This window comes from Lipotes vexillifer, unplaced genomic scaffold (genome assembly GCF_000442215.2).
Source record: "Lipotes vexillifer unplaced genomic scaffold, Lipotes_vexillifer_v1.1 scaffold95, whole genome shotgun sequence".
Lineage (NCBI taxonomy): Eukaryota > Metazoa > Chordata > Mammalia > Artiodactyla > Lipotidae > Lipotes > Lipotes vexillifer.
Genome location: NW_006791458.1, coordinates 1546414 through 1562177, shown reverse-complemented (window position 1 = coordinate 1562177; position 15764 = coordinate 1546414). Strand labels below are relative to the sequence as shown.

Genomic DNA, 15764 nt, shown 5'->3' with positions numbered 1-15764 from the left:
ATCATAATTATTTATTTCTTGGAATTGGAGACCATATTTACTCCCTTTCTATTTCTGTGGGGAGCAGGTTGAAAAACAACTAGAAATCCGTGATCAAGGTGTCAGCGGGTTTGATATTTCTCCCCCCGGGAAACGAGCGACGAAGTTACCGGGGGAAGCTTTCGGGGCGGAGCCCAGGGACCTTATGTTCCTACCATTGGTTCTTCCCGGGAGCCTCCTCCCCACTCCTGCCCCGCCTCCTGGACGGATGAACCAATAGCGGCGTAAGTTGTGGTTTAAACGCCGAGGCCCGCGCGACCGCTGGAGATCGTGTCTCGGAAGAGTTTGGCTGTTGTTCCCAGCGTGGGTGAGTGGAGCGGTCGCGAGTGGTTGGGCGGGAGGGGTCCGGCGGGGTAGGAAGCGGGGCTGGGGTGGGGGGTCTGGGAAGCGGGGTCCGTATGTCTGGGAGCCAGGGCTGGGGCTTACCCCGGGACGTCTGTAGCGCCCAGCCGGTTGAGCCACGGCCTTTGGACTGCGTCCGCAACCCACGGCGGTTCGGTTCCGATGGGTAGCAGGGCCTGTGCCAGTCCCAAACCGCCAACTCTTCGGGAACTTTAGGACCCCTGCCTCAGGCTTCAAGAGTTAAGAGCTGGATTAAGTGCCTGTCTGCTTAAGATCGGGCTTCTCCCTCTGCTTAGCTCTTGTTTTTGCATAGACGTGCCCAGGGTAGAAAGTTGGGTCTGTGCTACACCTTAGCTTCTTTCATCTTCCCTAACTCCCAGGGTTTAATGAGTATTTCACACCCCTAGGTAATCCAGAATGGCTACTCTGATCTATGTTGACAAGGAAAATGGAAAACCAGGCACCCGTGTGGCTCCTAAGGACGGGCTAAAGCTGGGGTCTGGGCCTTGTAAGTATACAGGAGGCAATCAGGTCACAGGTGTTGTGAATCAGTGGTGGGTGTGGCCTGGAGCTGGGGGAGGCATTTAGTATACTTTGCCGGCAATTGGCGTCAGGTTTACCCAATACTGCTACTGCCAGGTTCTTGTTATGGGTCTCTTTTTCATGTTCAGTATCTTAATGAGATTATTTAAGAAGGTACTGAACCGAAGTACTGTTAGGCATAGGACCATGCCACTGTCAAAAAGAGGTTAGGGCTTCCCTGGTGGCGCAGCGGTTGAGAGTCCGCCTGCCGATGCAGGGGACGCGGGTTCGTGCCCCGGTCTGGGAAGATCCCACATGCTGCGGAGTGGCGGGGCCCGTGAGCCATGGCCGCTGAGCCTGCGCTTCTGGAGCCTGTGCTCTGCAATGGGAGAGGCCACAACAGTGAGAGGCCCTTGTACCACAAAAAAAAAAAAAAGGGGTTAAGTTTGGGTGTGAGAATTAGGCCACGTTTATAGGCAAGGTCAGCCTTCAAGTTGCACAGGCAGTTTACTGCTGGAATAATCTCATGGTAAGACTTTTTCTTTAGCAGTCAAAGCTTTAGATGGGAGATCTCAGGTTTCAACACCACATGTTGGCAAAATGTTTGATGCTCCACCAGCTTTACCTAAAGCTGCCAGAAAGGCTTTGGGAACTGTTAACAGAGCTACAGAAAAGTCAATAAAGACTAATGGACCCCTCAAACAAAAACAGACAGCCTTCTCTACCAAAAAGGTAAGTGTTGGCTATAAATAAAGATGCTGTTTAAACACTTCAGCACTTGTGACTCTTAAAATGACTATTGGCATCCTACCCGACTTTCTCATGTGTGAATAGAAAGAAAGAGAGGCTAGCAAACATAGATTAGCAGAAGAGAATCATCATACTGTCTTTGTGGACTTCCCCTGTAACTCGAGATCACGTCTCAGTAGTAGCTGGTGAATTTTTTTTGCCTCACCTGCCCTTAATGAGTGTCTTGAAGCAGATTGATTGGTAGAATGTACTTACAGATTAAAAAGTACTGAGAGGGAGGGCATTTTGCAAGAGGTCACTTTGCTAATATAACAGCTCAGGTGCTGCCATCCTTCTCCCCTCCTTCCAGAGCAAAGCACCAGTTTTTTTAGGTTATAACGTGGTAGCATGTTGACCTTGGTATGTGTGTTTACAAACTGTAGGTTAGTGCATCCTAGACTGAGAGGACTTGGCTGTGAAAGATAACTTTAGCATGTGGATTAACACTTCATTGTTTTGTTTAATGTGTATTAGGAAAAAACAACTAGTGCTTGATCTCAAACTGAGACTTACATGTGTGGTTTTGGGACAAGGATGTCTTTTTAAAAAAACTGAGTTGAGTAAGAGAAATGTTAAAGGCAAGTATTGCAAGGATATAGCAAAAGTGATGAGAATCTGACAGAACTGAAATGTTGGAAACCCTGCCTTAGGTATTTCCTCTAGCCATGCACATGTGACGTAAGCATAAATCAAGACTATGCAGGTTTTCATTTTGGCCCACCATTGTGGACTGCCTGCCAATTCCAGACTGGGGAATTATTCACTGTGGGCTTCTGAAGTCCTTGGCTGTCTTTGGCTGCCTCTTACTCTGTGTATTTGAGGAACACAAATTGGTTTTTAAAATTAACCAAGCAAATAATTTAGGTAACACTGATGGACACACCAACGGAAAATTATATTTGCAACAGCCAAAAATGGCTTCCAGGATTAGCTTCTATTCTGGGTGATTCACACCCATTTTCTCCTTTGTTAGGTTGGGTGATTGAGTCAATTAGTTCTGAATTAACTCCACTCTGCATTTTGATAATTTATGCTAACAGATGCTGATACTTATATTTTAGAATTAACTTTTGAGCCATGATATTAGAATTGCTTGCTGAATTGCATTTGTGTATAATTTTGAGAATGAAGGATTATGGTTTCTTAAAATGTGGTGAAGCAGTCACATGTCTTAAAGAAGCCCTGTGATCTCTTGTACTAATCAGTTGACAAGGCTTCCACTCTCACTAATGTATGTTTTCTTGGGTTGTTTTAGATGACTGAGAAGACTGTTAAAGCAAAAAGCTCTGTTCCTGCCTCAGATGACACCTATCCAGAAATAGAAAAATTCTTTCCCTTCAACCCATTAGGTAATATCTTTTGGTATCGCACAAATGCTTTAGCCTTGAGTTTCTCTTAGGCTCCAATTCAATTGTAACTTGATATAGCTATGAATAAGACATGTGATCCAAGACTGTAACAAGGCTGTCTGAATCTGGGTTGCTTTGAACAAATACACTTGTGAATTTATTTGTAAGGTATAATCTTAGGTCAGAAGAGGAATCTGGGCTAAGATGTGGAAAACATTGTTCCTGTCCTCAAAAGCTAACCACCTAGGGGGAGATTAGACCTGTTCAACGTTAGGGGACAGTCTTCTTAGAAAACCATTTAGAAAGAGGGCTCTATGTCAAGTTGAACAATGCCTGAGGGCTTCCCTGGTGGCTCAGTGGTTAAGAATCTGCCTGCCAATGCAGGGTATGCAGGTTTGAGCCCTGGTCCGGGAAGATCCCCCATGCTGCAGAGCAACTAAGCCCATGCGCCACAACTACTGAGCCTGCACTCTAGAGCCCTTGAGCCACAACTACTGAGCGCGCATGCCTAGAGCCCGTGCTCCACAATAAGAGAAGCCACCGCAATGAGAAGCCTGCACACCGCAACGAAGAGTAGCCCCCACTCGCCACAAATAGAGAAAGCCCGTGTGCAGCAACGAAGACCCAACACAGCCAAAAATAAATCAAATAAATTAAAAAAAAAAAACTTAGTTTCTTTCTAAGCTAAAGCATTTAGTCAGCAATACTAACTATATACAAGTTGTGAATCCAACACTTGCTTGTCCTATTTCTCCACAAGCACATTAAATATTTCTAAAAAAACCCCCAAAATAATGCCTGAAAAATCCACATAGCCAGTGAAAATGTGCTTTTTTTTTTACTCCTTCAACCTGCTACACGTATCTGAAATATTTTCTATTACAGAACCAGCTTTTCAGGCTTTAATTTACTCACATTTGAGGAGAGGCTACCATACGCCAGGCACGAATAAGCTTGGGATATAGTGGTTAACAAGACAGGCCCCACCCTGAGAAGCCCATGATTTGGAGGGAAAGTCAGGCACTGAACAAATCATCTCACTTTGAGTGTGAGCAAGGAGAAACACAGGGCCTGTTAGGGGGACTGAACCTAGCCTGTAAGAGCAGGGAAGAGTTCTCTCAGGAAGTGACACCCAGTGGAGTCTTGAAGGATATAAGGAGATAGTTGGGTGAAGAAAGGATAGGGCAGGGCAAGAGCACTGTAGCAGATTAAAGTGTGTGCAAAGATCCTGAGGCAGAAAAAAGGACTAGAGTGGTTCTGGGAAACTGAAAGGCAGAGGTGAAGGATGGTACTGGTGATGGGGTAGGGACAAATCACACAGGGCCTTTGAGATTTCTGAGCTGGATTTTTTTGCCCTTTGATCCAAAGAGCATTTAATCATTCCACTAGTATACATCTAGGTTGTTTCTGGCTTTTATATATTACAAAACAATTATGTAATTATTGTTGAGAGTTTGTGAGTCTCTCTGGAGATTAAACTCCAAGAAGGATTGCTGGGTCTCAAAGCTGTGTGATTAAGTTTTGATAAAATGTGGTACATCCGTTCTAATAATTACCATTCAGGAAAATGAGGTAGATTTATGCATATTGACCAGGAAAGAGGACTAAGATATGCTGTGTTGGAGGAAAGAGATATTGCTAAATTGCCTTCCAAAATAGGAGCATAAATTATTGAAGCCACCTTCAGTGGATGAGGATACCTGCTTCCCCTGTAATCTAACTGCAAATGTTTTAAAGCTCTAATCTTAATCAGAAAGGTAATTGGTATTTTATTGTTTTAAATTGGGGTATATGAGTGTGTCTGAGCATATTTGACTATTGGTCATTTATAGTTTTTTAAGTTTCTGTTTGTATCTTTGTTTTCTCTTGATTTTGACTTACTGGTCATTTATAGTTTTTTAAGTTTCTGTTTGTATCTTTGTTTTCTCTTGATTTTTTGACTTACACTGTGTGTGTGTGTGTGTGTGTGTGTGTGTGTGTGTGTGTAAGTGTGTAAAGAACTCTGTGGATAAAGGTAATTAGCCCTGTATGTTGCAGACTTATTTCCTCTGGGGTCTTTTGTCTGTTTATGCTTTCCTTTACAATTCAGTGTTTAAATTAAGTAGTCACATATCACTCAATTCCTTTTTGAATTCTGAGCTTTATCAGGCTTGAAAAAGAATAGGCCAATTCCTAGTATTTAGGCTTTAGAGAACTTTCGCACTTCAGAATATGATGGTTCTCTGTCCATCTTTCTTCTTAGCTTTTGAGAAAATGCTTAAATTAACCTCTTGGGGAGTTTTGTTAAATTACAAATTAAGTTTTATGACTGTGATGGGTCTGTTCAAATTGTCTGTTTCTTCTTGATTACCTCTTCGAAAAGAGGGAAGACTCTAATCCTACTTTTGTTACTATCAAGAAAAATTAGTTGTTTTAAACAATTCCTAATCTGAAAGGCACTTGGATTTTAAGAAGAAATGTTGCCTAAAACAGCGTTTCTTAAATTTGTTTTAGGACTTTTACACTCTTACAAATTAGTGAAGACCCCAAAGAACTTTTATGTGTTGTTTATGTATTCTATATTAGAAATTAAAATTGAGAAATTAAAAAAGTATTAATTTGTTTAAAAAACAAACACATTACATTAATGTACATAGCTTGAAACAATATATTTTTTACATGTATAAATTGTGCGAAGAATGGCATGGTTTTATATTTTTGAAAATTTGCTTAATTTGGCTTAACATGAAACAGCTGGATTCACATGGATTCTGCAACCTGTTGCATCTTGTTTTGGTTGAAGTATATGAAGAAAATCTGGCCTTATGCAGACATGTATTTAGGAAAGAGAAGCATTTTAAGTCTTTTATTTTATTTTTTATTTTTTTTTTGCTGTACGTGGGCCTCTCACTGTTGTGGCCTCTCCTGTTGTGGAGCACAGGCTCCAGACGCGCAGGCTCAGCAGCCATGGCTCACGGGCCCAGCCGCTCCGTGGCATGTGGGATCCTCCCGGACCGGGGCACGAACCTGTGTCCCCTGCATTGGCAGGCAGACTCTCAACAACTGCGCCACCAGGGAAGCCCTTAAGTCTTTTAGATAAGTATAGATAGTTTTCTTTGCCATTACCCTAAAATTCAACAAGTGGCTGTTTCTGTAGGCGTAGTTGCAACGTGGAATCCAAAACCATTTCAGTAAACATTGTGTGCTCTGACAATAAAATCCATTGGTCTGTTTTGCATTTTGAAGGTATCTTTTATCCTGCATTTATCACCATTGATCATTTAGAAATACTGGTACACTGGGAAATGTAGGTCATGTTGAAATGTTTCATTATGCAGTATCAAAAAGCACACTCATTAATATCACCGCTGATCTAATCAGAAGAGTCTTCAGTATTAGGAAGCTCTTAAGCTAATGCTTACAGATAAGTTTACTGATAATCCAGTTTTTTTCCCCCTTGAAATTGAGAATTTTATCATTGACAACAAATACCGTTTCCCTTTAAGTGGTAGACTTCTTTCATTCCTCGGAGAAAAATGTGCAACACATATCCAAGGCTGAGTTACCACAATTTGTCTTTCAGTTCTTTCAAGTAAATGGTGTCCAGGAATAAGGCCTCTCGTTTAGCTTGCAAATCAAATAATTGCACAAATCTTTTTTTCTTGGAAAACGCCATGGTCCTTCAGTATGCGGTAGATGTGTTTTATGGCATACTTCATATACAGAATACTAAAAAGACATGTTCTCAAGGGTTGAGAGCTAATAAAATTAATAGTTTACTGCATGTGGTAAAGTAACATGTGAAACGCATTTTTTACTGCAAGTGAATGGCAGCTAGGAATATGGTGACTACTAAGCATAGTTTATTGCCACTGCCTTGATTCTCACACAGCAGTTTTATCCACCATTGCTTCTGGGCCATCGTTGTAAATGTCAACACAGTGGAAAAAGGTATTAATATTATTATAAAAAATAGTTTGAGGGCTTCCTTGGTGGTGCAGTGGTTGAGAGTCCGCCTGCCGATGCAGGGGACGCGGGTTCGTGCCCCGGTCCGGGAAGATCCCACATGCTGCAGAGCAGCTGGGCCCGTGAGCCATGGCCACTGAGCCTGCACGTACGGAGCCTGTGCTCCGCAACGGGAGAGGCCACAACAGTGAGAGGCCCGCGTACCGAAAAAAGAAAAAAAAAAATAGTGTGAGCTCATGGGCCCTGTGAAAGCTGACCACCCTGAGGAATGCTGCCCTGACAAAGTACTTTTCTGTGGCAGATTTTGAGAGTTTCGACCTGCCTGAAGAGCACCAGATTGCACACATGCCCTTGAATGGAGTGCCTCTCATGATCCTCGATGAGAAGAGGGAGCTTGAACAGCTGTTACACCTGGGCCCCCCTTCACCTCTGAAGATGTCTCCTCTACCGTGGGAGTCTAGTAAGTGAACGAGTGCCCTTCTAGAAGGTCTGTACACAATCTGTGTCATAACACTTCCATTACCATGGGGACAGGGTGTGCAGAAGGTTAGCCTGTAAGTAATTTCTATCCTTCAGACTGCAGGGATAAGGTTTCAGGATAATGAAAACTATTCTCAACTGGTACTGCTTTTTAGTCCCAAATGCCCAGTAAAATTGTCATTCTGGAATCTGGAAAGTCTTAGATACAAGCAAAACCAGAGGAAATTTAGTGTGTAACTTCTTAGGTTATAAGCTGAAGTATAATAAACTTGCTTGGAATGAGAATTCCAAGCTACACCCAAAGCTCATGTAGGATCAAGACCCATGTAATAGCATTGGCAAACCTTTACTGCAGAAGGTTTGAGGTCTTGGTTCAAATTGGTGGTCAAAAGCCATCATCAGTATGTTTTCTATTTGTTCTGATGGAATACCTCACACTATTTGCTCAATTGCATTAATGATGATTGTTGGCCCTTACTTGGGGCTCTAAGGATGATGGAATTTCGGGTACTTCTATGATTTATCTCATAATGAAGGTTAATTCTGTGGCCACAGCCACTTACCAAGAAATAAGTGAGAGCAGGTATGTGTGTGTGTAGGTGGGGCGGGGGTAAAGATTCCTTAGACAACGGGAAAAACAAGAATTCATGATTAAGAATGACAACTAGTGTGTGTGTTGATGGACACGAGGATTTGCAGATATTGAACAAGAAATTCCTGTTTTCTAGATCTGTTGCAGTCTCCCTCAAGCATTCTGTCGACCCTGGATGTTGAATTGCCACCTGTTTGCTATGACTTAGATATTTAAATTTCTTAGCACTTTATAGTCTGTGGGTATGTATTAATAGTTTGTATTAATAAAGCAATTCTTTAACAAACTCTTCCTAATATTGTGGTTGGTATTGTTTGGAATTTGCTTAAAACAGTGTGAAAACTAGTAGATGTGTTTAACAGACAAGAGTCTGTAATCTGACAAGAGAAGTTTGTCCGAGTTAAAAAACTTTCCCTGAAACCCTCTGCTTTGTTTTAACAGCTTATTTTAGAAGCTGCCACTGTTTTTCCTGAAACATATACCCCTCCATGTGTACTTTACTACCTTTTTGTGGCCATTAACTAGTGACAGTTATTAGATCTCTTAATAGAGCTACTTCCAGCTCATTGTGTCTGTTGCTAGGCATTCTTTATTGCTGGTTCTGTTTAGTTTCTAAAGCCTTCAATACTCTGTATTCAGTGATCAGTATTTGAAAGACTCTAAATCTGAGAATTCTGCCTCCTTGAGCTCTTCAATTGGGTTCTTTGAAGACCACAGCAGATAATTTACTGATAGTAAAATCCACTTTCTACCTATAGGAAACTCTATTTGCTAACTCTGTGTTGGGAATTGTTTTTAAGTCTTTAATAAGCATTATTGTGTTTCATGTTCATGACCCTGTTTTTCAGATGAGGACAGTGAAGCTCAGAAGTTCACTGATATATCAAAGACACGAAGAGCTAGAAAATGATAGAACTGGTATTTTGATTCCATAACTGAGATTGGAATCAAAATATCAGATTGCTCATGGATTTTCTCTTTTTTTCTTTTTTGGGCAGGGGGGCTGGATGATGTTTAAAAAAAATTAATTGTTGCCACCATTTTAAATTAAGAGTTTCACATATCTTTGGTTTTAGAGCTTCTCTTGGAAAAGCAGACCTGTTTATAGTAGGCCCTTGTTTCCAACACTTGGTAGAGTGGCTGCCTTTTACGTGAAGTGTGGGTTTTCTGTCCTCTGAACCCTATGTGAGATGGTTTGAGGGGAGAACTGAAGTATTCCTTTTACTCTCTTCTGTGACTCAGCCTATTTAACTCACTTAACTTGCCTGGGCCAGGCAGCGAATTGAATTTGATCCTTGCTAAATACTAACTTATATAGGAAGGCTTTCTCCTGAGACATCTGTAGCATCTATAGTCAAGTTAGAATGTGAGCCTTTTCTTTTCCATCGTTATTAGAGGAATCTGCAAGATATTAGGCATGAAACACTAGGAACACATATAGACTCTGATCCTGAGTTTAAAACTTCTTTTTTTAGTTTTATTAAGAAAAATGAAAAAAATTTTTGTGGCTGTGCTGCTCGGTATGCAGGGCCTTAGTTCCCTGACCCTGTATTGAACCCATGCCCCTAAACTGGAAGTGCAGAGTCTTAACTATTGGACTGCCAGGAAAGTCCCCTGACTTTCAAACTTTGACCCTGTAAACATAGCTGAACCAGCCTGGATTTCTGAAATTAGTAGAAAGACTTCTAAAAGAGAATAAAGTAAGACAACTCTGCACTTGACTTTAAGGGAGGGAATTAGACCTTATATCCTCAGGTATAATAGGGCCACTTTGAAAAGCAAAGCCTAGTTTTCAGCGACTTTCATACCTTACAATATATTTAGAAACTTTGGAAAGTGGTTTGTTGCGGTGGAGGGAACAAAGGGCTGGGAGCAAGGCAACTGGTCAGTCCTTTACCAGTTAGTTACTGTCCTTGGTCAGACCTGGGCACAAGTGATCTTCTCTTCACTGCTGTTAGTCAGACGCAAAGTGCTTAATGTTTGTTGACTTTGAGAATTTTAAACAGATGCTTTTCCATTAATATAGATAATTCTTTTTGTGGGTATTGTTGCTGTTTGTAAACAGTTTATTAAGTAGCATGTGTTTGGCTTCATTACTTGAGAAAGCTTATGAGAAGCCCTGTTTGGAAATCTAATCTGTCCAAGCAGTAATAACCGTAGGATTAAAGTTTCTTTCAATCACAGTTCCCCTGCACTGGAGTGAAACGTGCTCTTACCTACGTAAGGTTCATCCACACCTAACTTATTTTTTATTTTTTTTTTTTGTGGTACGCGGGCCTCTCACTGTTGTGGCCTCTCCCGTTGCGGAGCACAGGCTCCGGACACGCAGGCTCAGCGGCCATGGCTCACGGGCCCACCCACTCCGTGTCATGTGGGATCCTCCCAGACCGGGGCATGAACCCGGGTCCCCTGCATCAGCAGGCAGACTCTCAACCACTGCGCCACCAGGGAAGCCGCAACTTATTATTATTTTTTTAATTATTTATTTTATTTATTTATTTTTGTCTGTGTTGGATCTTTGCTGCTGCGCGCAGGCTTTCTCTAGTTGAGGCGAGTGGGGGCTACTCTTTGTTGCGGTGCACAGGATTCTCATTGTGGTGGCTTCTCTTGTTGTGGAGCCCGGGCTCTAGGCATGTGGGCTTCAGTAGTTGTGCCATGCAGGCTCATTAGTTGTGGCTCAGGGGCTTAGTTGCTCCACGGCATGTGGGATCTTCCCGGACCAGGGCTTGAACCCGTGTTCCCTGCGTTAGCAGGCGGATTCCTTTTTTTTTTTTTTTTTTTTTTTTTTTTTTGCGATACGCAGGCCTCTCACTGTTGTGGCCTCTCGTGTTGCGGAGCACAGGCTCAGCGGCCGTGGCTCACAGGCCCAGCCACTCCGTGGCATGTGGGATCCTCCCAGACCGGGGCACGAACCCGTGTCCCCTGTATCAGCAGGCAGACTCCCAACCACTGCGCCCCCAGGGAAGCCCTGGCAGGTGGATTCTTAACCACTGCACCACCAGGGAAGTCCCACACCTAACTTATTCTTGCATTGGCATTTTTCAGGTTTCAAATTCCAATTAACCTTCAACAGGGACACAAAGCCTTTTAAATATATTAATGCTAATATTCTCTATTAGACTAATTCTGAACTAACCTATATAGGAAGGTTAGTCCCTATACCAAGTTCCAAAAGGGTCAATACTATGGCAGAAATGTCCTAAGTTGACTTTGTTCTTTCCAGTAGTTTAATCATTTACCATTTATTGAGGCCCCATGTGCTAGGGACCAAGCCTACGCCTACCATGGTTAAGTAACAACATTGCCTCTGCCCTCAGGTGCCTGGCATCCAGTGGGGAGAGAGGTATCAAATGCCATTGTGATAAAGGAAGATGCACGTGGGGGTGGGGAGGACCAAGAGTTGGGGAGCACTCCCCAGCCCAGTCTAGGGAAGGACAGGGAAGGCTTCCTGGGGAGGGACATGTGGATGGAGACTTGATGGAAGAGAAGCATTCTGGGCAGAGAGAATAGCTTTTGCAGATGGCAGGAAGCAAGATAACATAGCTTGTTAAGTGAAAACTGCCTTTCTGATTTTTCCCTGCTTTAGGTTTGAGCAAGGAGTGTGTCTGGCAACAAGGGAGTCTGGACAGTGAAGCAGGGGCCATATGGCTTTTTGAAGTGTGCAAGGGGTTTAGAGTTTGTCCTTGGGGGTGTTTGGTGCCATGGAAAGGTTTCATTTTGTTTTTCATTTATCATTTATTTAATAGTATTTTCCTGCATAATAAAGCAAACTAAAATGTACACACTTATTTTCAGCAATAGTTATACATATATCTTAAACTGTATACAAACTTAGAAATATTAAATATCATTACAGAAAAATTTGAAATTATATCAAGATATATAGCAGAAACCACTTATTGAAAAGAGCATACTTGTGGTAGTTAGTTGGTAAATGCTGCCTCTGTATCAGTATACACACTTTGAATATCATCCTTCTGTGTTATTGATGTGTTTAATTTTTTTCTTATATCTGCAAATACAAATTTCACTAATATTTTCCCCTTGAAATAGAGAAAAAAATTCTGCACTGTTCCAGGGACCCATATTGAGAAATGCTCTTTTGTATATACCATCTCAAGTCCTTACAAGCTCTTTATGCTCTTATAGAAATCATATATACTGTTTCCAAGGTGCACCATAAATTTTTTGAAAAAATTTTTGTTTTTTATTGGAGTGTAGTTGATTAACAATGTTGGGCTACTTTCAGGTACACAGCAAAGGGATTCAGTTATACATGTACCTATTCTTTTTCAAATTCTTTTCCCATGTAGGTTATTACAGAGTATTGAGCAGAGTTCCCTGTGCTATACAGTAGGTCCTTCTTGGTTATCTGTTTTAAATGTAGTAGTGTGTGCATGTCAATCCCAAACTCCCAATCTATCCCCCCTGCACCTGTAACCATAAGTTTGTTCTCTAAAACTGTGAGTCTGTTTCTGTTTTGTAAACATGTTCATTTGTATCATTTTTTTAGATTTCACATATAAGCGAAATCATGTGATATTTGTCTTTCCCTGTGTGACTTACTTCACTTAGTATGGATCTCCAGGTCCATCCATGTTGCTGCAAATGGCATTATTTCGTTCTTTTTAAAAAAAAAAAAAAATTAATTTGGTTGCACTGGGTCTTAGTTGTGGCAGGTGGGCTCCTTAGTTGTGGCAGGCAGGCTCCTTAGTTGCGGCTCGCCTGCTTAGTTGCGGCACTTGGGCTCCTTGGTTGTGGCAGGCGGGCTCCTTAGTTGCGGCAGGCGGGCTCCTTAGTTGCGGCAGGCGGGCTCCTTAGTTGCGGCAGGCGGGCTCCTTAGTTATGGTACTTGGGCTCCTTGGTTGCAGTAGGTGGGCTCCTTAGTTGCGGCACGAGAGGCTTCTTAGTTGTGGCATGGAAGTGGGATCTAGTTCCCTGACCAGGGATTGAACCCTGCCCCCCTGCATTGGGAGTGCAGAGTCTTAATCACTGTGCCACCAGGGAAGTCCCTATTTCATTCTTTTAAATGACTGAGTAATACTCCATTGTATATATGGACCACATCTTCTTTATTCATTCATCTATCGATGGACATTTAGGTTGCTACCATGTTTTGGCTATTGTAAACAGTGCTGCAATGAACATTGAGGTGCATGTATCCTTTTGGACCATGTTTTTCTCTGGATATATGCCCAGGAGTGGGATTGCTGGATCATATGGTAGTTCTGTTTTTAGTTTCTTAAGGAACCTCCATACTGTTCTTCATAGTGGCTGTATCAATTTACATTCCTACCAACAGAGTAGGAGGGTACTCTCTCCAGCATTTATTGTTTATAGATTTTTTTTGATGATGGCCATCAGACTGGTGTGAGGCAATACCTCATTGTAGTTTTGATTTGCATTTCTCTAATAATTAGTGATGTTTAGCTTCTTTTCATGTGCTTTTTGGCCATCTGTGTGTCTTTTTTGGAGAAATGTCTATTTAGATCTTAGGCCGATTCTTTTTTTTTTTTTTTTGCGGTATGTGGGCCTCTCACTGTTATGGCCTCTCCCGTTGCAGAGCACAGGCTCTGGACGCGCAGGCTCAGTGGCCATGGCTCAAGGGCCCAGCCGCTCTGCGGCATGTGGGATCTTCCCGGACCGGGGCATGAACCCGTGTCCCCTGCATCAGCAGGCGGACTCTTCACCACTGCGCCACCAGGGAAGCCCTTAGGCCCATTTTTTGATTGGATTACTATTTTGTTTTTGATAGCGAGCTGCACGAGCTCTTAGTAAATTTTGGAGATTAATCCCTTGTTTGTTGCATTGTTTGCAAATATTTTCTCCCATTCTGTGGTTTGTCTTTTTGTTTTGTTTATGGTTTCCTTTGCTGTGCAAAAGCTTTTGAGTCCCATTTGTTTATTTTTGTTTTATTTCCATTACTCTAGGAGATGGATTGAAAAAGATATTGCTGCGATTTATGTCAAAGAGTGTTCTGCCTATGTTTTCCTCTAAGAGTTTTATAGTATCTGGTCTTACACTTAGGTCTTTAATCCATTCCGAGTTTATTTTTATGTATGGTGTTAAAGAATGTTCTAATTTCATTTTTTTAAAGGTAGCTGTCCAGTTTTCCCAGTACCATTTATTGAAGAAATTGTTTTTTCTCCATTGTATAGTCTTGCCTGCTTTGTCTTCGATTAATTGACCATAGATGTGTGGGTTTATTTCTGGGCTTTCTATCCTGTTCCATTGATCTATATTTCTATTTTTGAGCCAGTACCATGCTGTCTTGATACTGTATCTTTGTAGTATAGTCTGAAGTCAGGGAGTCTGATTCCTCCAGCTCCTCTTTTTTTCCTTCAAGACCGCTTTGTCTATTCAGGGTCTTCTGTGTCTCCATACAAATTAAAAAATTTTTTTGTTCTAGTTCTGTAAAAAATGCCATTGGTAATTTGATAGGGATTGCATTGAATCTGCAGATTGCTTTGGGTAGTATATTCATTTTCACAATACTGATTCTTCCAGTCCAAGAACATGGTATATCTCTCCATCTGTTGGTATCATCTTTAATTTCTTTCATCAGTGTCTTAAAGTTTTCTGCATACAGGTCTTTTGTCTCCATAGGTAGGTTTATTCCTAGGTATTTTATTGCTTTTGTTGCAATGGTGAATGGGAGTGTTTCCTTAATTTCTCTTTCAGATTTTTCATCATTAGTATATAGAAATGCAAGAGATTTCTGTGCATTAATTTTGTGTCCTGCAACTTTACCAAATTCATTGATTAGCTCTAGTAGTTTTCTGGTGGCATCTTTAGGATTCTCTATGTATAGTATCATGTCATCTGCAAACAGTGACAGTTTTACTTCTTCTTTTCCAATTTTTATTCCTTTTGTTTCTTTTTCTTCTCTGATTGCTATGGCTAGGACTTCCAAAACTATGTTGAGTAAAAGTGGTGAGAGTGGACATCCTTGTCTTGTTCCTGATCTTGGAGGAAAGCTCTTTACTTTCAGCTCTTTACTGTTGAGTATGATGTTAGCTGTAGGTTTGTCATATATGGCCTTTATTATGTTGACATAGGTTCCCTCTCTGCCCACTTTCTATAGAGTTTTTATCATAAATGGATGTTGAATTTTGTCAAAAGCTTTTTCTGCATCTGTTGAGATGATCATATGGTTTTTATCCTTCAGTTTGTTGATGCGGTGCATCACACTGATTGATTTGCAGATATTGAAAAATCCTTGCACCCCTGGCATAAATCTCACTTGATCATGGTATATGATCCTTTTAATATATTTTTGGATTCTGTTTTTAGTATTTTGTTGAGGATTTTTGTGTCTATGTTCATCAGTGATATTGGCCTGTAATTTTATTTTTTTGTGGTATCTTTGGTTTTCGTATCAGGGTGATGATGGCCTCACAGAGTGAGTTTGGTAATGTTCCTTCCTTTGCCATTTTTTGGAAGAGTTTCAGAAGGATAGGTGTTAACTCTACTCTAAATGTTTGATAGAATTTGCCTGTGAAACCATCTGGTCCTGGATTTTTGTTTGTTGCGAGTTTTAAAATCACAGTTTCAGTTTCATTACTTGTGATTGGTCTGTTCATATTTTCTATTTCCTCCTGGTTCAGTCCTGGAAGATTGTACCTTTCAAGGAATTTGTCCATTTCCTCTAGGTTGTCCATTTTATTGGCATATAGTTGCTTTGTATTTCTGTGGTGTCTGTTGTA

General features: G+C 41.4%; 1 protein-coding gene across 1 annotated transcript; it reads left to right on the top strand.

The window, feature by feature from the left end:
* Positions 1 to 699: 699 nt before the first annotated feature.
* Positions 700 to 8349, top strand: PTTG1 (PTTG1 regulator of sister chromatid separation, securin). The gene is made up of 5 exons (XM_007464401.1): positions 700 to 889; positions 1451 to 1635; positions 2948 to 3041; positions 7288 to 7446; positions 8195 to 8349. Exons 1-5 carry the CDS (start codon positions 799 to 801, stop codon positions 8272 to 8274), a joined length of 609 nt encoding a protein of 202 aa, XP_007464463.1. The 5' UTR covers positions 700 to 798; the 3' UTR covers positions 8275 to 8349.
* Positions 8350 to 15764: the final 7415 nt, after the last annotated feature.